Source organism: Acanthochromis polyacanthus, chromosome 15, assembly GCF_021347895.1.
Source record: "Acanthochromis polyacanthus isolate Apoly-LR-REF ecotype Palm Island chromosome 15, KAUST_Apoly_ChrSc, whole genome shotgun sequence".
NCBI lineage: Eukaryota > Metazoa > Chordata > Actinopteri > Pomacentridae > Acanthochromis > Acanthochromis polyacanthus.
Window position 1 is genome coordinate 896,174 of NC_067127.1, and position 23,007 is coordinate 919,180.

The following is a 23,007-nucleotide window of genomic DNA, read 5'->3' on the forward strand; positions in this document are numbered from 1 at the left end:
GATGAATGGCTTTAAAATGGACAAGTTGAGCTTTAGTGTTATGGGAAAACCAGCTTTCTATCCTTCATCCCACATTCTAAAAAAATAGATCGAATCTGTGTTATAAGAGAGGAGGATGATAAGGAGTTGGTCTGAGGCCGGTTTTAATTGTTTGTGCCAGACATTTTAATACAATCCATCCATCCAGTAGCTAAAACCACCTTTTCTCCTGTAGAAGGTGAAGCGTATCTGAATTTCCCTTCGGGGATGAATGAAGTGATTCTGATTCTGTATCACAGCTGACGTAGGACTCACCCCACTCAAAGCTGAGAAAAAAGGTGCAGTATATAATGCTGACCATGGTTAAAATTTGTACTCGTTTGGCCACATTTAGTGCACAAAGTTGTCCTAAAACTTTTTGGACAGAATCAAATGACCTTATCCGGCGTGCTTGAGCTTGAGCTCAGTAGTTAGTCCACATTAGAACAGGTACTGGATGGCCAACAGTACAATCACACAACCAGTTTACCTGAAGAAGCCAAGCTATGCAGACAGACTGTCCCTATGCACAAAGACAGGTCAATAAGGAAGTGGTAGAATCTGAAAACGGAGCCCTGATCAGGACCTACCAACCAAGATCTTTATCTATGTGAGCACAGAAAGAGGCTGTTTTAGGAACAGATTGGATGCATTTAGTGCTCATTTCCTCCAAGCTCAGACAACACACACCATGGATTGACCACTTATACGGAAGCAGCAACGTGTGGACCCAGAAGCTAAATAACCTGCATGACATTTGTGTAGAATTATAAACTTCTCTGCTTCAGAGAGCTGAATAAAACACAAAACTATACAATCACTCTGATTCTCAGTCATTTTTACTAAAAGTACGCACACATATCTAGGTTTTTGTTTGTTTTTTCCCTTTAAATGACCAGATGTACTCAGATTTGTCACCCATTCTAATCCATTGTGATCTTTTTGCCAAAGTTGTCTCTGCACCAGTTTCTGCTCCGTCAGACTCATGATGCCTCCTGGCTGCTCTCCTCCAGCAGCTCCATGAGCGTCTCCTGGTCGGAGAACTCCTGCAGCGACGAGTTCATCTCATCCAGCAGATCCTCTCCCAGCAGGAAGCTCTTGACGTCATGTACCGTCATTCCAATCCGGTGGTCGGTGATTCTGTCCTGAGCGAAGTTGTAGGTTCGGATCTTCTCTGATCTGCCTCTGGTGCCGATCTGGAGGAGGAGGAGGAGGTTCTCAGTTCTTGTTCATTTTACACGCATTTCTTTACTTTGCAAAGTTCATCATTTCCACCTCAAACGTGTGGAGCTTTTTTATAGCCTTTTAATTTAATAGTATTTGTCTTTTTCATCATTTTTGACAGTAACAAGTCAAATCCAGCATCCTACATCTTTCAGACACAACGGTATTTTATATAATTTCTGTATGTCTCCACTTATAGTTTACATTTATTTGTACATATATCTGTGTCCCACCTGTACTTTCCGCTGGTTGGAGCGTTTGCTGGTCTCCTCCTCCAGCTTCATGCTGTACAGTTTTGCTCTCAGAGCCTTCATGGCTTTCTCCCTGTTCTTCAGCTGGGACCGTTCCTGCTGACACTCTGCAACCGTGCCTGATCAACACACACCGGCATTAAAGAGCTGCTTTTCATGGATGCTTTCCACTAACCTGTGCTCATTTCAAACTTAGAAACATGTAGACAGAAATCACTGAAACTAACTTTGACAGAGCAAAGCAACGTGTCACTTTAGAACTGAGACAACGCCTCAGGCATCAAGAAACGATGGTTTCTAATCAATTTGTTGTAGAGGGATTTTATGCACATATAATAAAGCATCCTGCATCTGTTTCCTAAGATATTAGCACATAAAACACAGTAATTTTCTTATTTACAGCCTGAAAGTGAAGGAAATGCCATGAGAGAAGGGTTACGCTGCATCTTCAGGGGTTGGAAAAATGTAAAACGACAAACCTCAGTTTTCCAAACATTTATGATCTGCTGTTCCATTATGAAGCATCCAGACCTCTGGGATTATCATTATCTTCTCAGATATAAAATTAAACATGGATCATTCAGGTTTTTTGTGCCACACACATCTGGAAAAAAGTATCCCAGAAAACTCCCGGCTCTTGGAAACAAAGGCTGATACTTTTCTGTTTACCTGTCCCTTTAGCTAATCTAAACTTCAGAGAGTTTAATCATATCTTACTGTTATGTTCTAACCTTTGTATTGCTCTGTTGCTGAAAGCTGTCTTATAATTACCTTCATTTTACTAACAGTCATCATTAACAGCAGGATTTATCACTTTTTGCTGAGCTTTATAAAGCGTAAAGCAGCAACAGATCTTCCACAGAAAGATTTCGGCTTCAGTTTCAGAACAGATTCATAAGCTAGACTGCAGCAGCAGCATCTGCAGTTTGTGGTTGCTACCTGTTGGAAGATGGACTATTCGCACTGCGCTGTCTGTGGTGTTGACATGTTGACCTCCAGCTCCACTCGCTCTCTTCGTGTCTATCCTCAGGTCCTTTGGGTTTATTGTGAAAGAGATCTGACGAAAACACAAAAAATCTCTGTAATTTACGACCACTGAGATAAGCAGGAGCTTAGAAGAAGAACAAATCTACTTAATTAGCGTTGAAACCAATGAGAAATGCACCGACAGCTGAAAATGAGTCTATCTCTATGACTTTCAGAATTATTTCCATCCAACATCCCATTTTAACAGGAGGATGCTCTCTAAACGTTGACCTCCACTGACTCCTACAGGGTGAATGTGTTGTTTTGACAGCAGGAACGAGCACACCATCAGATCAGCAGCTTATCTCAGTCATCTATTGTACCTCAGTGGGTTGGGGCAGCACGGCCACAGTCATGGTGCTGGTGTGCATCCGGCCCTGTTTTTCAGTCTTGGGAACCCTCTGAACTCGATGAACTCCAGCCTCAAACTTCATCTTCTTGTAGCTCTGAGAGCCGCTGATGCTGGCCGAGGCGTGGCGTAGTCCACCTGGTCACAGGTGAGCAATGAGGGATTTAGAATACAGGTGAGGCTGATTCTCAATCTCACTGCAAACTGCAATAGGGTCAGTATAAAACTGAGGGACTTTTTGTATCACAGTCGACATTTTTGCTGTTTTCAGGCCTAAAATCAACCTATAACCAAACACCACATGGCATTTTAGAGAAGGATTCTTCTAAATATTATATATACAACTGATTTCCAAAGATATTGCAGTAAACCTGGTGACTACTTTATATGAAATAAGTCAGAAAGCCTTGGAGTCTTCCAGTCTGTTCTTCAGGAGGAAATGACATCATGTGGAGCAGGTCATGTGATCTGGAATTAACACACTTCCTGGAGAGGAGTTTTTGGAACGGGGAACTTAGTGGAAAGGGATTTAATTTATTTTCCATATAAAATTTGATATATTGCCAAAAAAATAAATATCTGTCATGATTATCTGAACTTAATAAAAGAACACAATCCAAACTATTTGTGAATCAGCTCATTTTATTATAGTTTAGCTCATTAGAAGGTGGTTGGTGTTAAATTCAGACGTTATTTAGTTGATGTTTTAGTGATATCCAGTCATTTTTATTAATAAGTGATTGTTTCCATAATAAATAATTACGGAATTTGTAAAGACGTGATCATAATGAACATAAAAAACATTCATTTTTTAATTTTAATAAAAATAGATGCAGATATATTCCAGGGACTTCAGAAGTCCCTCAGTTATAGATTAACCCAATGATTGAATTTATAGTCAGAGACAGGACGCCTTTTTGAAATATTTCTTTTGAATATTTTAACAGGACTTCCTGTAAAGGTTATTTTGCCTGAAGTTAAAGAGAAAAAATAACACAAATGGAGCCAGCTTCAGTTTTTAAACATTAATAATGTTTCTGCTTCAATGGAAAACATTTGAAAACTGGAGTTTAAAAGTGTGTAATTGTGTGATGTGTTGCCTTTATTATGACAATAATGAGAGATTTTCAAACTTTTTTTTTTTGTTTTAAGGCATGTTTTTCAGGTGAAAGATGAAAACTGTGACCAAAGAATTCTTCTCATGTTTTCTGGCAGTATTTAAGCTCATATCTGCATGTGTGACAGAGAAAGGACGCCCTCTTGTGTTTGATGTCAGTTACTGCAGTATCAGCTGATCAGCAGCAGAGCTTTCATTCTTTGTTGGGATAAGTAGCCCCATCAGTCATCGTTCCACCCTCATTATCCTTGTAACTATCTGAAGAACAAACACCCGGCATCCCTCATACACAGAAACGACAGCTGATAACTAATCCACTTTTTATCTAGCAAAGGTTCACAACAACAGAAAATCCAGAGTACTGACATGAAAAATGTGGATGTAAAGAAAGCCATAAAGTGTTTCAGTTGAGTCTGTTCATACACAATACAACAAAGGTGAAAAAACAGGTAAAACATGGAATGTGTGGTATTTTTGGGATGTTTTGAGGATTTAATTTTCCTGTTAATGAAAGTATTTGCATGTACTGACCGATGTCGCTGGTCATGAGCTCCAGGACGTCAAAGGACCAGCCGTGGTGCTGAGCGAAGCCCTGGTACATGTCGAACATCTTCAGAGGACAGGAGAACACACAGCATGTAAATACACAGAAAACAAAACATTTTCTCATCAGTTTGAGTTCTTCTTGATGTTGAATTCTTCTGTAAGTAGAAACTTAAAAGTTGTTCTTTTTAGTTTGCTCCAATAACAGATGGACATGTGTCTAACTTAATAAGAAATGTATTTATTCTGGATGGCACAGAACTTCTTACAATTAAACAACTCTAAATCTGAAATCATACTCTTCAACCCTCCAGATCCACAAATGTGTTAATCAGCTCTTCATTCTGTACATTTTTGTTAATTTTTAATGCTCTAACTGTCAAAGCACTTTGTGAATCTTAAAGTGCTATACAAATAAAGTTACCATTATTACTATTATTATTATTATTTTGAGAGAAGTTGAAGACATCAGCTGACGGACTTCCAGACCTCAGCAGTGAACAGCATGGCCTCCTGACCACCCACACCGGCTGTGACCTCCAGAACGAGGTCACTCAGATCAGCCTCCTCCTCAGGGATCAGCAGCTCCAGGATCTGATGGTAAAACACAAAAAGCAGCAAGAAAGGACTGAAAACTTTCTGTTCTTTGAAGCATAATGTAGCATCTTATCACAGTTATATTAAATTTCACATTTCTACCTTTTGTCTAAGATCTTGAATATCTTGCACACAGTTTTCTCTCTCCAGCTCCGCCAGTTCTCTCAAGGCTGGATCTTCATCTTTGAGGAAAAAGCAAAAAAATATACAGCAAACCAGAAGGTCACATGATTTGTCTAAAGCCAGAAATGTTTAACTGTTCATATTTTTATGTCACTCCTTTAATATTTAAGTCTGTTGGATGCTTTGCATCAGTGTAAAGCGACCTGTCAGATGTTTCTGTCATTTCTTTCCAGAAAACAATGCTGCAATGCTTAATATCATGTACAGGAATGAAGGATTTTATACATTTTTGATCACAGCTACATTAAAAGCAGTGTATGAATCCAGTCTGCCCACTTAGAAATCATCCCACAACTTAAGTAATTAGATAAATTTCTCTATATGCTTCCAATACAACTACTTCTTGCCAGACCTTTCAAGAGGATCTCGGTCTCTGCGATCTCTTTCTGTTTGGCATCCAGCTCTCTGATGCTCTGGACTAGTGGAGCCAGCAGGGACACTTTGGTCCTCTTGGTCCTCAGTTGGTCCTCGCTGCACTGCTCCTCTGGAACACTGCCGCTGACTGCCCGTAAACATTCGCCGTACTCCGTCTCCATCTTCTTCAGGTGCTCTTGCAGAGACCTCCGGGCAAAAAGCTCCTCCACTGACAGCAGCTTCACCATCGAAGGTGAGCTGGTCTGAAGAGTTCTTCTGGTTCTGTCACTGAAGGCAGTTTGTGGTTTTGGAAGGCGACATGTCCACAGGCCAAAGACAAACTCCTTGACAAGTCTTCTGTAAGCCATTGTATTAGTAGGTTTTGTTTGGAAGATTCACCCTGTAGCAAACAAATCCTCATACAACTTGGCTTTGTTTATCTCAAGCACAGAAGGAACACTGATGCCAGATTTCATTCAAAAAACTTCTGATCTGACATGTTTTTACTGTGTTGACAGAAATAAATGCCTCCTAGCTGACATTTAAAAAACAGTTGATACATGTAGGGGGTGTTCTTGAATTCGGCGTGTATGTAAAACGACAACTACAGATTTCTGATGAAACCCCAGCTTTTTAAAGCAGATTCACGTCATCAGCAGCTTTTTGCGGAAGAGGTCTCCTTCTACACGACCACAAATTCTAATTTGAGAGTTAAAATTAATAAAAGTGGACGAACTGCTGACTTGTATTGTTGCTATTGAGGCTTAGCTTCAAGCTCTAAAACAGAACAAGAATATTTTAGAAGGTAAACAAAACGTTTTCAGAGAGCTAATATGTAATCTTGAAATTAAATAACAAACCTCCAAATGCTTAATTCAGTTTTTCCTGATATCTGAGACTATAGCGAATCATATTTCAATCATAAGTTGTATAAAAACGGTCTAGAATCTGGTAGTTTGTTATGAAAGTATTGCTCCTTTTCCACCTTGCTGATGAGCGCAGCCATACTGCATGTGACACGCATGCGCAGTGGGCGGCTGACAAACACGGGGACCGAATTAAAGGAGACGAGACTCGATATTATTCTGCTTTGAAACTAAATAAAAAATCACTTTCAGAGTCAGACCTTAAACATAAGTTACACGAACAAGAAAAAAATAAATAAGTAAAAGGTGAAATAAAGCCACAAATCATTTAGTATAGTTGAATACGGTCAATTAATTGTGATTTCTACATTAAACATTTAAAGCAACAGCTATTGTGGAACAAATAAGACTTTTAAAGAAGCTCAAATATTGAAGCAAAGATCAAGGTGTGACTTTACAACGTGTGAATGAACAAGCTCTCTATTTATTTTATTTCATTTAATCTATAACTTGTCACAGATTTGCTGCACCCATTGTATTATAATGGATAGAGATGTGAGGCAAGTACAATTGCAAATGTCTCAATAAAAAAGTAGAAAGCAGAGATATTGTCCTTACTATACCAGACATTTGATTTTTTTTTGTTTATTTTTGTTTTTTACAGCAGTTCAGACTCACTTAGGCTCCATCATGAAAAAATAGCACTTCAACATGACAGAACCAAACGCATCCTAATTATCAAAGCCTTCAAACCTGGTCCATAAATCATATAAATCTTTAATCACTCTTAAAATCATGTTATCACCATACTGTGATTTTTTTTTTTTACCAGCCCTTCTTGATATTACTCATCGTATACATCTCCCATAAATTTCAGCTATGATGTGTCCAAAACATGCTGAAGTTAACTGATTATCCTAAATTTGCCTGTAGGTGTGAATGTGATTGTTTGTCATATTTTCAGTTACTGCAGTGTTTTAAAGTTGTTTTCTTGTTTTTGCTGTGAAGCACTGTGGTCACCCTTTGAACTGTTGTAAAGGGCTATAGAAATTAACTTAGACTGATTGATGTGGGTAAGAATTTATCTTGGAATATGATGCAAACTGAATTCCATGCAATTAAAATGCAACAGACAGGATGAAACAACTGGGCAACTTTAAAAAAGAAAAAAATCCAACCCCCAAACTTCCCCACTGACTGGTTTCAGTGAAAAACCACTTCACACATTCCAGGTTGGGGTGTGAACTGGATGGTCCTGTGAAGTGCTCTGAGAGTGAAATAACCTGCCTTGTTAGGGGTCTAAGTCACGAGATTAGTTTGAAAAAAAAATCAATTTAATGTCATGTCTTCTAAAAAAAAAAAAAAAAAAAAAAACTCCCCATGCATGTGCACAGCAATGCAGGATTGAACATATAGTGCAGGAAACTACAGCAAGATGTGACGGTTTTAACATTTAATTATATCGTACAATATAAGGGAACATTAAACGAATGCATTGCTGTCCACACACTACCGTTCTAAAGGTAGTCAAAGTCTATTTTGCATGAGAAGTAGTTAATGCTAATTAATCACAAACTCCCTTAGCAATATTAGCCTTTACAAATATTATTTAGCATTCGTTTACGTTTGCCATCAACAGCATCTGCATTATTCTGGCGTAAACTAACAACGACTAATATTCACTTCGGTTCAGGCTTTTTGCAGCTTCATATTAGTAAATATGTGAGATTTAACCTCGTCTTTGAGACACCACTACTGTCCGTGTTTCACGTCGGATGACAAACCAGCGGGACCAGTGACGTCACTTAGCTCCCATTGGTCAGCTGTTTAAAGGGACAACCCCTTGCTTCGCTTTGATTGGTTTGCGCCATTTGTGCACGGATTTCAAATAACGGAGCAACTGGCGGATTTTCAGTTGAGGAGGATTTAATCTGGGTGGTGTTTAGAGTCCGCTGTAAGATAACTCAGCGGCAGAAAGGAAAGAAGCAGGACTCCTCTTTACTCTTGTTTGGAAAACGCGAGCGTAATGTAAGATACTTAACCGTCCGAACACATTTTGTCTTTAAGCTGAAAATAAGTGTTATCCCGTTCGGTTAGCTAGCTCAAGTACTAGCTTGTGCACTAGCAGGGGAAGTGAGTCAGCTAAACTGTCCTGGGAAAATAAATGTCAGCTAATAATATTACCAGAAACTGTGCTGAATGTCAACCTAAGTTAACTATTGCTGAGTACTAATGATTTTTGAACCATGCATGAAGTTGCAAACTAAATTAATTTCTTATTTTAAAGCCACTTTCCGCACACCCAACTGTACCCGCGTAAAATGCATTTTGCTGATGTCGACTGACTATTTAACACCGCAACAGATTTCATACCAGGACCTATTTCAAGAGCATTATCTTGAAAACTAAACGTTTGCGTTTAAAAGAGGGAAACCGAGTGTCCTTCACGTCATCGCTGCCTTTCCGCCAAATCTGCATCGCGCCAAAATCGACTATTTGTTCTTAGAAACATCAGATGGACCAGTTTCAAACTATGTGCAACGTGGAAAACAAAGATTTAACAGTGATATAGTCACAGATGATTTGTTTCATGCATGTTAAGCAACTAAATAAGTCAGCTTGCCTTAGAGAAGCCATGCTGCTTTCAGTCACATTCAGTGTTTAACCCTCATCTGTACACATGGGGGAAAATAAGTGGTCATATTTTTTTATTTACTTGTTGGATTTTTCAGTCCTTTTAGGAAGTTGTCACCCACATAGTTCCCATCACATAAACCAAAGCTTCTCTGATTCCAACCAGGTTTATTAGAAAAATCCTTTGCCAGACCTCAGCTAGACCGTGCATCTTCTATTTCTGTATGTTTGTGTTGCTCTGTGATGACTGCTGCAGCTGCACTGTTTCATTAATACTGTAAGCAATACGTGTCTGTAATCATCAGTAGTAACTTCATTGCTTCTTTCATGTTTGTATCTATAGACCACATGTTTTAGGAAAATATATAATGAGAAGATCTGGACAGGTACAGAAATATGAGACAGATGAAATACTACTGGGGTCCAGATGGACAATAAGTGTACGGATGAATAGGTTTGACCACATGTACTGATGAGGGGTAAAACCTGACCTAATCTCCTGGTTTGTCTCTTTTTTTACACAGAAGTCTACATCCTGCATATGCTTCTTTGCGTTGTGAAGGTATAAAATGAAGATCCCTTGTTATGAGGCTACCAAGGCCAGCAATATGGAGAAAAGCTCTGAGTCCAAAGTGGTCCACCTCAAGCCCTCCCCAGTGAAGGAACCAATCCCCATCAAAGCTCAGTGTTCCCCAGCAGAAGTGGCCAAAGTGTTGTTCTCCATCGAGGATGCCAGTGTGGTCCACGACAAGGAGAACAGCACCGGCAGGGAGCATGACCAGAGTCTGGATGAAATCTTTGAGGACAGCGGCTATTTGTCTCAGCAAAACAGCCAGATTCATTCCCACCATGGGGAGGAAGAGGAGGAGCACAGCCCAGGAGAACCAGCAGCAACTCCATCTGCTGCAGCCACACGACAAGAAAAGACGGCGACACCAACTAGTTCTCCCTCCAAATGTCAAGGGAGAAACAACTTCAGTCGTCCAGCTTCTCTGGTGGTAGTTTCCACTCCTGTGGGTTGTTCTAGGAGACCAGCAGCATATTCGCTGTCGTCCACCCCCTCAGACCCTCACAGCGACCCCAATCTGCCTGTACTGAATTTCCAGCGGGCTGTGTGTGAAGAGCTGTCTAAGAGCTATAAGAAGAACAGGAAGTAAGATTACATTCTTGTGTTGTAGCTTTGTTGCATGAAATCGATGTTTTTGTTGACTAAGCTTTTCAAAGGTTTTTGATGGCAGTATAGGATCTAATCTTTCTGTGGGATATCAATATCAAACCTGTACAAGAGAGCAGGAACAGCAATCCAAATCCACTGATAGACCTCAGTTAGATTTTGTGCTCTCATTTTAACATGCATTTCTTCAGGCTGGGTTCCACTTTATTCAGTGAATGTGTATTATAATTATTGTTTTTAGGTATGACTGGAGCATCGTTACAAAGGTAGCAGAGGATCACCTCTTGGATCGGGTGATTGGAGGTCAGATGGGCGTGGAGTATCTCGACATTTTCACATCTCTGCTGTCCAGAAACATGAAAAGCATCCTGACCAGCATCTTGGCCCTGCTGGGAGACCTGGACCTCATTAGGTAATCTACCAATCCTGCACCAGGTGGAGAGAGGCTTGACCTTATTGGTTTACAGTAGGAGTAGTCACATGTAACCTGATATGAAAATATGCATATAGGAGTAAGTTTAGATATGAATTTAAAGTGGTTAAGTCAGCGTTTTCTTTGTTTGTATTCACTCCTATGTTCTTGTGTTTGGTTCCACAGCTGTAAGAAGGTGAGCAGAACATGGAGGAAGATCATCGGTGAGGATACAGCAGCTCTGAGCAGGTGTCAGCAGGCAGAGCAAGCACTCAGGGTGAGCAAATTTACACAAGCACTCACACTGAGAAAACTGTATTTTCTACCTGTAACAGCATGTGGTGTTTCTGCTTACAGGCCAATATGTCTCACACAGATGTTTATAATAAATGAGAGAGCATGGCAGTCAATGTTTGAGGAAAATCAAATGCAAAATAGAACAAAACATGAATTAATCAAACAGTACAGACTAATTGGATAAAATGCACAGGTATTGATAGAATTACTTTATTATTAGAAGACAAAAAAAGCAATCATGCTAATTTTTGATCAAACTTATTGCATGTTTGTTTCACGTGCAAATTCTTTATCCTTCTTCTTCCAGGAGTCCAGGAGCTCTCTGAGACAGAAGGGTTGTGGTCTGACTAGAGAGGTGGCTGTATCCAGGGTGGTGTTGTCCTGCATGCAGACCCTAGCCTTCTCCAACACTTCTTCCACCCCGAGCTGCAGAACCAGCAGACGGACGGTTCCTGCTCAGAAGAGCAACACGGCCAGCTCTCCGTGCACACGCTTCACTGAATACATGCAGGTAAGGGGAGCTTCCAGCAATCAGTTCTTTCAGACAGCTAATGTTTCTCCGTCACCAGGCGTCTAACAGTTTTACTTTCATGTGAAACACAAAGCAGAAAATTCTCACGACTCAGAACCTGAAACCATCGAGAGTAGGCTTGAATGTCGGTGCTGACAGTCTGTTAAGCAAATGCAGTTCTTTTAAATGGGCATCAATGGGCACCTGCTTAACCCTCCTGTTTCTGTGTTTTGTTCTGGTTCCAGGCTGCCAGCACTCTGAAGCAGCACGAGTCTCTGCGTCCCTGCAGGCGCTGTGGTTCTCCTGCAACTCATTCAACTGAGGTCCAGCAGGCCGTCTGCACCAACTCCAGCTGTCGGTTCAACTTCTGCACTCGCTGCCAGGAAGCCTTCCACGGCTCCACCCCATGCCGAACGGTGCAGCCCCGACTCCGTGTTCCCACCCCCAAGACGACCTCCAAGACCACCCCGATCGTCCCGGGTACCAGGAGGAGCACCAGGCGGCTGTGATGGTAGTTCTACTGGAACAGAGTCTCCTGTAGCTCTGTCTCAACTTAAACACTTGGGAAAGCTTTTACAAAAGCTCACCCTGGAATCATTTTATTACTTGCACTTTGACTGGAAGCACTGCTGGGACAATCAACCAGAGAGTGGCCTGATGGAACGGTTGTCTGAGCAGCAAAAACACCTGATGGCCAAAAAGAAATGGAAACTGCTTTAAAGCTCACATTTTTATTCTATTTTATAATGAAATGGATGTAAATATATTGTATTATCACTTTTAAAGAGTCTTACTGATGTTTTATAATAAATGGTGATCTTCAAGAGGTCTGTAGAAATTCACATTTACTGCTTTTGTATTGTTTGTAAATAGACTTTTCATAAAAATTAAACTTGTGTCTTTGTGGTTTTTGACAGTACATTCCTGCAGGGCACAGCTTCTGTTTGAATATAACTTCTGCATCTGCTGGACTTTCATTTAGTTTATCCCTTAATAAATGCAGTTTATGATCAGAAATGCACTTTACAAAAAACAGTAAATTCTTAGTAAAGTAGCAATAAATAAATAATCAGCAACTAAACTTTTGATAAATTATTGTTTTGAGTCATTTTTCATTAAAAGTCAAACTTTTCTAATTCCTGCTTTCTAAAATGTATTTTTTCTGTCATTTTAGACATCAAAAACTAATTAGGTAATCCAGAAAAGAATGCTCATTAGCTGCACTGTGACGCTCTGAGCTAAATGCTAATGTCAGTGTCTTGGTTTTCTTAGCTGGTAAACTGTTTGATGTGTTCCAGATCCTACAAACATTTCATCAACACAGGAGGTTCCAGGTACAGGTTGGATTACCCAGCAGGCAAAGCTGCACAATAGAACCTGAACTGTTACTAATGTTTTAATTTGATTGATAATGATGAACTCCACAACATTCAAACTTGCTCATAAGTCATACTTGCACACAGACAGAATAGACTGCAGTGATTTTACCGGAACTTTAAACTCATTCAGTGGAACAAGGGCTGGAAGTTTAAGTTCAAATTGTAATTTGCTCCAAGCATCAGGTGCAGAAGTACAATCAGATCGTACTTTGAGGACGACAAACTGCAGAGTATCCATAGATTGGAGATTGTGACTTCCATGTTTCCTTGTTAGAAGACAAATAGGGAGGAGTAATACCCAGAATGGTTCTGGAAATAAACACCACTGACTTAATTAAAGATGTCCAGTTAACTTTAGAATAGAACACAGTCCATACTATGCAACATGCTAAGAGAACCAGTAGAAGCGTTTGTAAACAGCACATCTCTATAATAATATAATAACAGGCAAAAACAATCTGTTTCACCCAAAAAGAAAATCAAGACTTGTTTTCACTTTTTGACCATATGCTGAATGTGCTCCCTAAGAGAGTTAGTTTTGTCTGCATTTAAAACAAGTTGCAGATGACGAAGTTGTTCCTGGACTCTAACAAACCCAATTTATAAATCCTGAAAGGCTTCAGTAGGAGCTTCTCAGTTGAGGACGGAGTCATCAGCATAGAAGTGAAACGTTGAGTTTGGAATCTTCTGTCTGAGATTTTTTATGTAAACAGTGAATAATAATAAGATGATAGCAACTATATGCCTAAATGTAAATAACAAAAAGCAAATTTTATTAAAGAAAATACACTTCCATGTTAATTATAGGTAAAGATAATTGTTAATGAATATTTATGCTTTTTGGGGGTAAATCCATACTTTGATATTACATGTGTGTCTGGTTTTAAACACAGTTAGAACATCCACGAATGTCTTTGTAATGTGTGTGTGTGTGTGTGTGTGTGTGTGTGTGTGTGTGTGTGTATGTGTGTGTGTGTGTGTGTTTCCACCACTCTTCAGGACATTTGTGATTACGGCTGCTTTATGGAGAGGCTCCACTCATTAACTATCATCACCGCTGATCTTAATGGGCCAAACAGAGCAAAAATAGACGGATAGAGAAAAGAGCTGCAGCCTTTTAACGGCGTGTTCGCTTAAACCCAGCCGCTCCTTCCACACAAACACTCAAGTACCTCTGAGAGGTCCACACCCCTCCAAATCTTCTGCTCAAAACAACTTATTTAGATGTTTTTATGCGGCACTTGTCAGTCGCAGCACAAAATAAGTTGTAAAGGTGAAAAGAGTGCAGATTCTGAACATTCTGTCTGTACAGCTACAATAAAAAGTCCGAAAATAAAGCAAAGTAACAACCAAATGAGCAGAATGAAGGGCTTCATAAGGTAAGATTCATCTAGAGGCTGCTTAGAGGCTTTAAAGATGCAGTTTGTGCTGATTTTCTTGTAATTTTATGAATTTCTCTGTTTTTGTTGAGAATCGACTTTTGAAATGAACAGGGCTAATTTAGTGGCTGTTCTGCTCGTCACAATGTTGGTTTTTGCTTCACAATTTAACCTTTATATTTGTAAGGGACATGAGACACATGGTGAGGATGTGGAACTTGGCAAGAAATGATTGGCGGAGGGGGGCCCTGTGAGGCACAATTTTGGGTCATTTTTACACATTTTCAAAAGCTATTACTCAAACAGGGTAACTCCAACAGAGCTAAAATTTGACCAGGATGTACAGCAGGCATGGCTGATTAGAAGTTAGCAAAATGCTCCGCAAAAGTGTGAGGGCGGGGAAATGACGACCCCTGGAAATTTACAATTCACCATGAAACAGGAAATGCTGCGTAAATGCCCTGAACATGCTCCAATCTGCATCAAACTTTACATGTATGATCACGGTCCTGCCCTGATCACATCTATATGCCGATATACAGCCAAAGTCATAGCGCCACCTGGTGGATGGAAGGAAATGCTCTATAACTAGCTGTACATGCTCCGATCTGCCTGAAACTTTACATTTGTGATCAGAGACCGGTCCTCATCACATCAATGGGCCCAAATACACTCTTGGTTGCAACGCCACCCAGTGGACATACGTGGATTTGCCGACCAGCAAGGATACGAGGACCCATCCAACACTGCTTGCAGCTTTAATTGGAATTTTCTTCCTGAAGATTTTACAAATTTTCATCAATTTGGGGATTTTTTTGCTGATTTTTTGTATTTTTTCGGACAAGGAAATAATATTTTTTGGTGCCTGTAAATGAAGACAGCAGGAGGATTAAATATGTGAACATGAAGGCGGGTGTTTCTCATTAAAAGAAATTAACTAAAGCGTAGAAAACATTTGCAGCGTCACCGTGAACTCGGCCTGTGTGTTGACCTCAGCTCTTTACTCACTTCCTGTTTGGTTTTGCTGGAGGCCTTCGAGTCACTTCAGGCCTTTTACAGTTCAGCTTTTAACAGCCGACTGACCTGCTGAAGTCAGCGAGCATCAAGATCATCATGTTGTAGCACCAGCCTCCTCCTCACTCTGTCCTTGGGCTCAAAAACACCAAAAATAGTGGCAGATGGACGAGACAAAGAGGGATGATGGGAAAAAAAAGACGACCCTCAGCTGCTAAACACCTGTTTACGAACACACACTCACACACACAGACCAACTCTAATGAGTTTTACAATTAGCAGCAGCTCTGATTGTCTCGGTGCAGCAGCCGATCAATAACTCTGCCAGATAAATGATCCGGAGCCGCTGAAGGGAGCGAAAAGGCCACAGCTCGGATTAATCAGCTCCATCAGCAGCTCTGACGTCGCTCTAAATCGTCCATTTAACTCCATCATCATGACATTTTCTTACATCCTCCATGTACAGCTGCAGCTCCTCTCACTCTTACAGCAACAAAACCTTCAGATTCTGTTGCTTTAATGCCAAAATAATGGTTTCACATTTATACAGTGGCTGACAGTCATTTTAATATAAAACCCTGTGTTTTTTAAGAAACCGTGAGCTCGTTTGCATCTGAAAATGACACTTATTCAAGATTTCTGGTGGATAAATTGTGAATGGAGACACAGTTTCATGTCTGATGTTTGGTTCATGTGTCTTTTCCTCTGAGCTGTTATTTCTGTAGTCATATTTTACACGCTCAGACTCTTCTTTGTAATTTTTAAATTGGTTTGTTTGACAGAGACCATGGACAGAAGAACATTAAACACAAGGTAGAGATGCTCCTGATGGATGGATGGATGGATGGATGGATGGATGGATGGATGGATGATGGATGGATGGATGGATGGATGGATGATGGATGGATGGATGGATGATGGATGATGGATGGATGGATGGATGGATGATGGATGATGGATAGATAGATAGATAGATAGATAGATAGATAGATAGATAGATAGATAGATAGATAGATAGATAGATAGATAGATAGTGTATAAGTCATTTCTCGGACTGTCAACGACAGGTTTGGTTTCTCCTCATCCATTTTCTTAAAATCAGTTACAGTCTGTAGATCAGTGGGGAGCTAATTCCAGTCCATTATTGTTTTGTCAGAGAAGGTTGATTGTCTAAAGGCACTTTTGCGTAGAAGGATATGACACTGACACCCAGAAGAATCCCTTGTTGTCCTGGTAGTAGTTCCAGAAATGCACTGGGTTAAAAACTAGAGAGGTGAAGGTGTAAAACGACGAACAACCCTGAAAACCAAACGTACATCAGTATACAAGATCATGTTTTCAGAATTTAACGTTGTGTCTTCTCATCCAGAGTTTTAATATTTGTTTATATCGGGATTCTAGAGGTTTCAAAGTTGTTCTGTTGATTTGTGACCTGCATGGGATACAGTTTATGAAATATGACATAATTGAAGCATAAAAAGGTTTTTGCACTTTCAAAAGGATGAGTGTTTCTGATTCTGAGAGGTTAGACTTCATCTCATTTGTTTAATCTGCTTTTTAAACCTGGTGGTGGAATCTAATAACACACAGAGATATTTACAACGTGGCATTATTTATGGATTCTCCGTTTAAAACCACAGTGCAGTGCTCTCTCCTCCTCCAGCCCTGCTTTCTCTCTCCCAGGTGTGCTGGCACAGAGGCGAGCAGCAGGTGTTTCTCATCAGTCATCAGCAGAGCCTGAGCAGGTGGGAGTCATCCAATCAACCCCTCCTCTTCTCCAGAAAACCAGAGGCCACTCTTCACTCTTTGCTGGACTGTGAACGACCTCCACTTACTGCTGAGCACTGTTCAGTCTGAGCCTTTTTCTCCTGATTTCAGTAGTCCTGTTGTCTGTTTCGAACTGACTCCTGCTGCTTGTGTCAATCATTGTTTTTAAAAAAAACATTTAAAAAAATCCCATAAAGAAATGTCAGTGAACGGGTGAGAAAAAATACAGAAAAAGATCATGGAATGATGAAATAATCATGTTTATTGAACAAATTATTATTCATAAGAACAGATTTCTGATGTGGATAATTTTTACTATGGCAAACATAAATTGGCACTATTTTCTGTGATTTTTTTTAGATATCCGTAATTTAACTAAACACGGAAAATCTGCAGTGATTTATCATTTTTCAGTTCTTATTGTATGTATTTTTTTCTTTCAAATGCATCAAATATCTGTCAAATAACATTTTTTGCTGTTTTAAATTTTACAGTGAAGAGTTGTAGAAGAACTAATTATTTGTTAAAATCTAGATTTTTAATGTGGATGTTATCGATAGTTTTGGTCTGTGTTTTTGTTTTTAAAAGTTTTTTTGTGGGATTTTACTAGATGTTATTTGTAATTTAACACAACAGGAGAAACCTGTAGAATGACAGTAAAATACTGTTTGAAAATGGTCTTTTTTTCATTTTTACAGTGTAGTAACTCTGAATATTTGCTGTACATTCTGCAGTTTGGCTGCTTTCTGACATCCGACTAAACAGATTTCCATGCAGGAATCTAACGGGTGTTTATATTCATCATTGCAGCACAAACTCACAACCACACAGCTACAAGAGAGACGAACGTGTCGTCCTGTAAATGTCAGGGGTGAGCGTCTAATGTCAGCGATGCTATTTGCAGCTTCATAACACTTCCTAACAAGCGATGACTGGTTTGAGAAAAGCTCTTTTTTGAGGGGAAACTGCCCCGATGGTTGTTTTTATCCTAAGTGGAATTTTTAAGAGGCTACTGGGTGTTTCTGTTTTCCCAGAGCTGCAGGTCAGTGATGGAAAAATGCAGAGAAAGAGCAAACAATAAAGTGACGCCTCAGTTTTTGGCTGTTTCTGCTGATATTGACTGATGAAGACTTGAGTTGGCCATTTTTTGACACATTAGCAAAAACCTAGAGAAAAATATGAACTTTTCTGGTGATGAAACCATTTTTTACCCACAAACATGAGATATTTCTCACAACAATCCTCCAGAGCCCCAGATGACTGGAAAAATGATTTCTTAGAAAATTTGTTCTATCATGTACTTAACACTTGAATATTTGTTGAATGTTTCTGACACCAGCCTGTTTTCTCTCCTACTACAATAATATTGCATAATTCTTACAGAAAAACGATCATATAATTAATTTAAATTCCCAGCATTTGCTACATAAATAATGCTGCTTGTGAATGTGCTCTAATACATGCAGATGTAATAATTTATTGTTTTTTTAGTATTTCAAGCTGTTGTAAGCAAACATACAGAAAGAACTCCCCTTTAATCCAACAGTCAGCATGTAAATAGAATAAATATTCAGTATAATGGGGAGAACACAGCAACAAGGCATTTATTCATCATTTTGTGTATTTGAATAATAATAAGAGTGAAACTGATTTCCTATCTGGTTCTTACAGTATCTGGCTGTTTATTGCACTTTAATATAAAGCAGTTAGATGCAGACTTTCAGCTGTGTGACGACCCTCCACCTGGACAGGTGTTCCTGGGTCTGTCAGCTGATGAGCTACACCTGGGATCAAGTGGCTCAGCTCATATAACTTTCCTCCCTCCTGCTGCTGTTTTTTGGAGGAGCTGCTGTCTGCCTCTGGGTTTTGTTTTTGTGGATTGTTTGGTTACAGTAAATCAGTTTTAGTCACCACAGAACCCCGATGAGTCCCAGTTTACCCGGAGACGAGGAGCTGCAGACGGAGGAACCGATGCTCCTTCTGGTGAGACTAAACAAGCAGCAAATTTAGTTTTGTGGCTCCAGAACAGCTCAGCTTTGGACAAGAAGGAGGAGAGCAAATGAAAGTCGCTTCTTGTTCAGTAAATTGGCTTTTTTACGTCCAGGAGAAAATCTTTACTTTCATAATTCAGCTTTATGTGTAAAATGTGTTTTATAGCGGTTAGATTTCACGTTTACAAGTTTAAATCATGAGAATTATTTAAATAACCTCACAGAAACTAGACCAACTTCAAATGTATTTAATTATATTTTAAACTTCCTGAAGTGCAAAGGCAATGCTTATAATAAATTAAGCAATAAATAGATCTTAAATACAGTGCAGCTAATGAGCATTCTTTTCTGGATTACCTCTCCATAAAGCAGCCGTAATCACAAATGTCCTGAAGAGTGGTGGAAACACACACACACACACACGCACCCACACACACACACACACACACACACACACACACATTACAAAGACATGCGTGGATGTTCTACCTGTGTTTAAAACCAGACACACATGTAATATCAAAGTATGGATTTACCCCCAAAAAGCATAAATATTCATTAACAATTATCTTTACCTATAATTAACATGGAAGTGTATTTTCTTTAATAAAATTTGCTTTTTGTTATTTACATTTAGGCATATAGTTGCTATCATCTTATTATTATTCACTGTTTACATAAAAAATCTCAGAAGATTCCAAACTCAACGTTTCACTTCTATGCTGATGACTCCGTCCTCTACTGAGAAGCTCCTACTGAGGCCTTTCAGGATTTATAAATTGGGTTTGATAGAGTCCAGGAACAACTTTGTCATCTGCAACTTGTTTTAAATGCAGACAAAACTAACTGCATGTTCTTTACTACATCAAAAACCACCAGACCAACACTGTCTGGAAAAATCTTTACAAGAAATGGTCGACAAAAAGAATTGGTATTTACTTTTAAACACTGACGACTAAGTGTCTCTTAGGGAGCACATTCAGCATATGGTCAAAAAGTGAAAACAAGTCTTGATTTTCTTTTTGGGTGAAACAGATTTTTTTTGCCTGTTATTATATTATTATAGAGATGTGCTGTTTACAAACGCTTCTACTGGTTCTCTTAGCATGTTGCATAGTATGGACTGTGTTCTATTCTAAAGTTAACTGGACATCTTTAATTAAGTCAGTGGTGTTTATTTCCAGAACCATTCTGGGTATTACTCCTCCCTATTTGTCTTCTAACAAGGAAACATGGAAGTCACAATCTCCAATCTATGGATACTCTGCAGTTTGTCGTCCTCAAAGTACGATCTGATTGTACTTCTGCACCTGATGCTTGGAGCAAATTACAATTTGAACTTAAACTTCCAGCCCTTGTTCCACTGAATGAGTTTAAAGTTCCGGTAAAATCACTGCAGTCTATTCTGTCTGTGTGCAAGTATGACTTATGAGCAAGTTTGAATGTTGTGGAGTTCATCATTATCAATCAAATTAAAACATTAGTAACAGTTCAGGTTCTATTGTGCAGCTTTGCCTGCTGGGTAATCCAACCTGTACCTGGAACCTCCTGTGTTGATGAAATGTTTGTAGGATCTGGAACACATCAAACAGTTTACCAGCTAAGAAAACCAAGACACTGACATTAGCATTTAGCTCAGAGCGTCACAGTGCTGCTAGCATGACCTTCTGACTGAAATCGATTTAAAAATGTTTTAGTCATCCACAGCCAGTGACACCCTCTAATTAGAAGCTCCTGAGATGCGGGTTCAGCCCTGCAGGACATTGTTCATGACATTTATGTGTCAACTATCTGCTGCCATTCTGACACATGTAAACAAAGTGAATCATAGCAGAGAGCGAGCAAATATATTTTTACTTAGCACCAGGATTTAGCGCTATAATTAGCAGGAAACCCAGTCACCCATTTGTTTAATTCTGGAATTTTGTTGCATTATACAGCATTAAACATATTTAAAAAAAACAGAGAAAGGGGTTTAATCACAGCTCAGAACTGTTTTAGAAATAAAAAGAGTCATTTCAGGGTATCCCACAACTTTTTTCCTCCATGTATGTGCTGATAACCTTCATTTTTCAGACAGCTTCTCCTTTTCTACTGAACATCAATAAAGCTTCATGTTGGGGTTTAAGTTTAGTTTGTATTATTCATGTTTAACGGCATCTTTAAAACAGCAGTTGGTCATTTAATGTTAAAACTGCAGCAGCTGTTCCTTTCCTTGCCAGTAGATGGCGACATGAGCATCTACTTATGCAGGTTGAAACTGCAGCTACTTCTCCTTCCTGTAGGTGGCGTAGGTTTTCATGTGTGAACCCGATCTCAGGATTGCCAAAGAACTCCACATCTTTTAGGAAATCTGCAGCCCATGAAACAAGAATGAGTTTAACAAAAGTCAGGAGGTGTGTCGCCTCTAAAGACGTCATCGGGTTAACAGGGAAGGTTTCAAATGTCACACAGGTAGGTGAACGTATGAAAGAAACTTCACAGACTGTCTGGAGGTCCAGGAAATAATAGCAAATAAAAGTTCAAATGAGAGTCCAGAGAAACCAAAAAATCCAAATGCAAAAGCACAAACCTGGTGAAAAAAACAAAAACTAATAAAAATCTAAAATGCACATCAGATAGAAGAAAAGAACTTCAAACAGGACAAACTGACGAGGACAGAAAGGAAAGAAAAGACTATTTATGAACTCAGAACCGAGATGCACGTGAAACTAATCAGACACATTAAAAAAGGAGGGAAAAGGCATCAAGGGAGACAGTAAAAACACACGAGACACACAAGAACAGGATCTTAACAAATCAAATCAGAAAATAACTGAAGACCCCGATAGGAGAGAACAACCTGTACCGCAGGAGAGTCAAACTCATCTTAGTTCAGGTTCTACATTCAGCCCAGTTTGATCTCCAGAGGACCGGACCAGTAAAACCACAGCATGATAACCTGTAAATAACCACAACTCCTGAGGGTTCCTTTGTTTAAGTGGAAAAATGTTCACATTTAAGGAATTATCTTTTTACAAAACATCATGAACAACCTGGAATTTCTGAAGAAAAATGTATTCAGATTCATCAACATTCATCCTCAGTTTATCATTTCCACATTACAACTTCCAGATCACAGAGTGTTTACAAAGGAACACAACATTTAGTCACCTGGAACTGAACCAGAGAGGATTTACTTTATGATCAAAATAACAAAAGTCAGACAAAAAGAGACAAAAAAATACAACAAAAACAAGACAAAATATTACAAAAATGTGACACAAAATGACACAAACAAGACCAAAATATGACAAAAGCACAAAACAAAATGACTAAAACTTAGACCAACTACATGAAACAAAACAAAAAAGAGACAAAAACTTTGACAAAAAAGCTACATAACAACAAAAATGGACAAATGGCACAAATGAGACAAAAGATGACAAAAGCGAGAAACAAAACGACTAAAATTGGGACAAACGACATGAAATAAAACAAAAAAGAGACAAAAAAATTAGACAATAAAGTTACAAAGCACGGCGAGAGTCGCTGTCCGTGGTGCTGAAGTTCTCCTCTAAAATTGGGAAAAGTGAGCGGCTTCCCTGTTTAACTCAGTATTATTGGATCTACAGGATTCCATCAGTGGCAAATTTGTCTGAGAATTCTACTGCTGAGTTAGAATGTTAACATGTGGCAGGTTCTCCAGCCTCCATCTTTCAGTTTTTTTGAGAAACTCATTGTCAAAAAGGTTTAGAGCCTTAATTTTGTTGGATATTGATCATATCACAAAGCTTCAGTCTTTAGGAATCAATGCAAAGAAACACTGGGGGTTCCATTTTTGAATGTTAATTTAAGTTATTAAAGTATTAAGTTTTAATCCAAATACAAGTGTGACACTAACAACAGCAAAACACTGGCAGTCGCAGCATATTTTTTTAC

General features: G+C 39.2%; 2 protein-coding genes across 2 annotated transcripts; one reads left to right on the top strand and one right to left on the bottom strand.

Moving 5' to 3' along the window:
• Positions 1-126: 126 nt before the first annotated feature.
• On the bottom strand, positions 127-6,679 carry mtrf1l (mitochondrial translational release factor 1-like). The gene is made up of 8 exons (XM_022189650.2): positions 5,661-6,679; positions 5,228-5,307; positions 5,018-5,122; positions 4,517-4,595; positions 2,843-3,006; positions 2,433-2,550; positions 1,476-1,612; positions 127-1,214 (listed from the first exon to the last, which is right to left on the bottom strand). Exons 1-8 carry the CDS (start codon positions 6,028-6,030, stop codon positions 1,002-1,004), a joined length of 1,266 nt encoding a protein of 421 aa, XP_022045342.1. The 5' UTR covers positions 6,031-6,679; the 3' UTR covers positions 127-1,001.
• Positions 6,680-8,430: 1,751 nt separating this feature from the next.
• fbxo5 (F-box protein 5) lies at positions 8,431-12,448 on the top strand. The gene is made up of 6 exons (XM_022189637.2): positions 8,431-8,556; positions 9,687-10,315; positions 10,578-10,748; positions 10,935-11,025; positions 11,353-11,556; positions 11,802-12,448. The coding sequence occupies exons 2-6, from the start codon at positions 9,732-9,734 to the stop codon at positions 12,063-12,065; spliced, it is 1,314 nt and encodes a 437-aa protein (XP_022045329.2). The 5' UTR covers positions 8,431-8,556; positions 9,687-9,731; the 3' UTR covers positions 12,066-12,448.
• The last annotated feature ends 10,559 nt before the right edge of the window (positions 12,449-23,007 follow it).

What these genes read in the sequence shown, in the direction of transcription:
- mtrf1l (XM_022189650.2), bottom strand. Translation starts at nt 6,030, where the DNA reads ATGGCTTACAGAAGACTTGTCAAGGAGTTTGTCTTTGGCCTGTGGACA. An exon ending in TTCAAGATCTTAGACAAAAG is followed by an intron (nt 5,123 to 5,227) that starts GTAGAAATGTGA and finishes TTTTACCATCAG; the next exon opens with ATCCTGGAGCTGCTGATCCC. An exon ending in CCATGCTGTTCACTGCTGAG is followed by an intron (nt 4,596 to 5,017) that starts GTCTGGAAGTCC and finishes TGTCCTCTGAAG; the next exon opens with ATGTTCGACATGTACCAGGG.
- fbxo5 (XM_022189637.2), top strand. Translation starts at nt 9,732, where the DNA reads ATGAAGATCCCTTGTTATGAGGCTACCAAGGCCAGCAATATGGAGAAA. An exon ending in GGAGACCTGGACCTCATTAG is followed by an intron (nt 10,749 to 10,934) that starts GTAATCTACCAA and finishes TTGGTTCCACAG; the next exon opens with CTGTAAGAAGGTGAGCAGAA. An exon ending in GCTTCACTGAATACATGCAG is followed by an intron (nt 11,557 to 11,801) that starts GTAAGGGGAGCT and finishes TTCTGGTTCCAG; the next exon opens with GCTGCCAGCACTCTGAAGCA.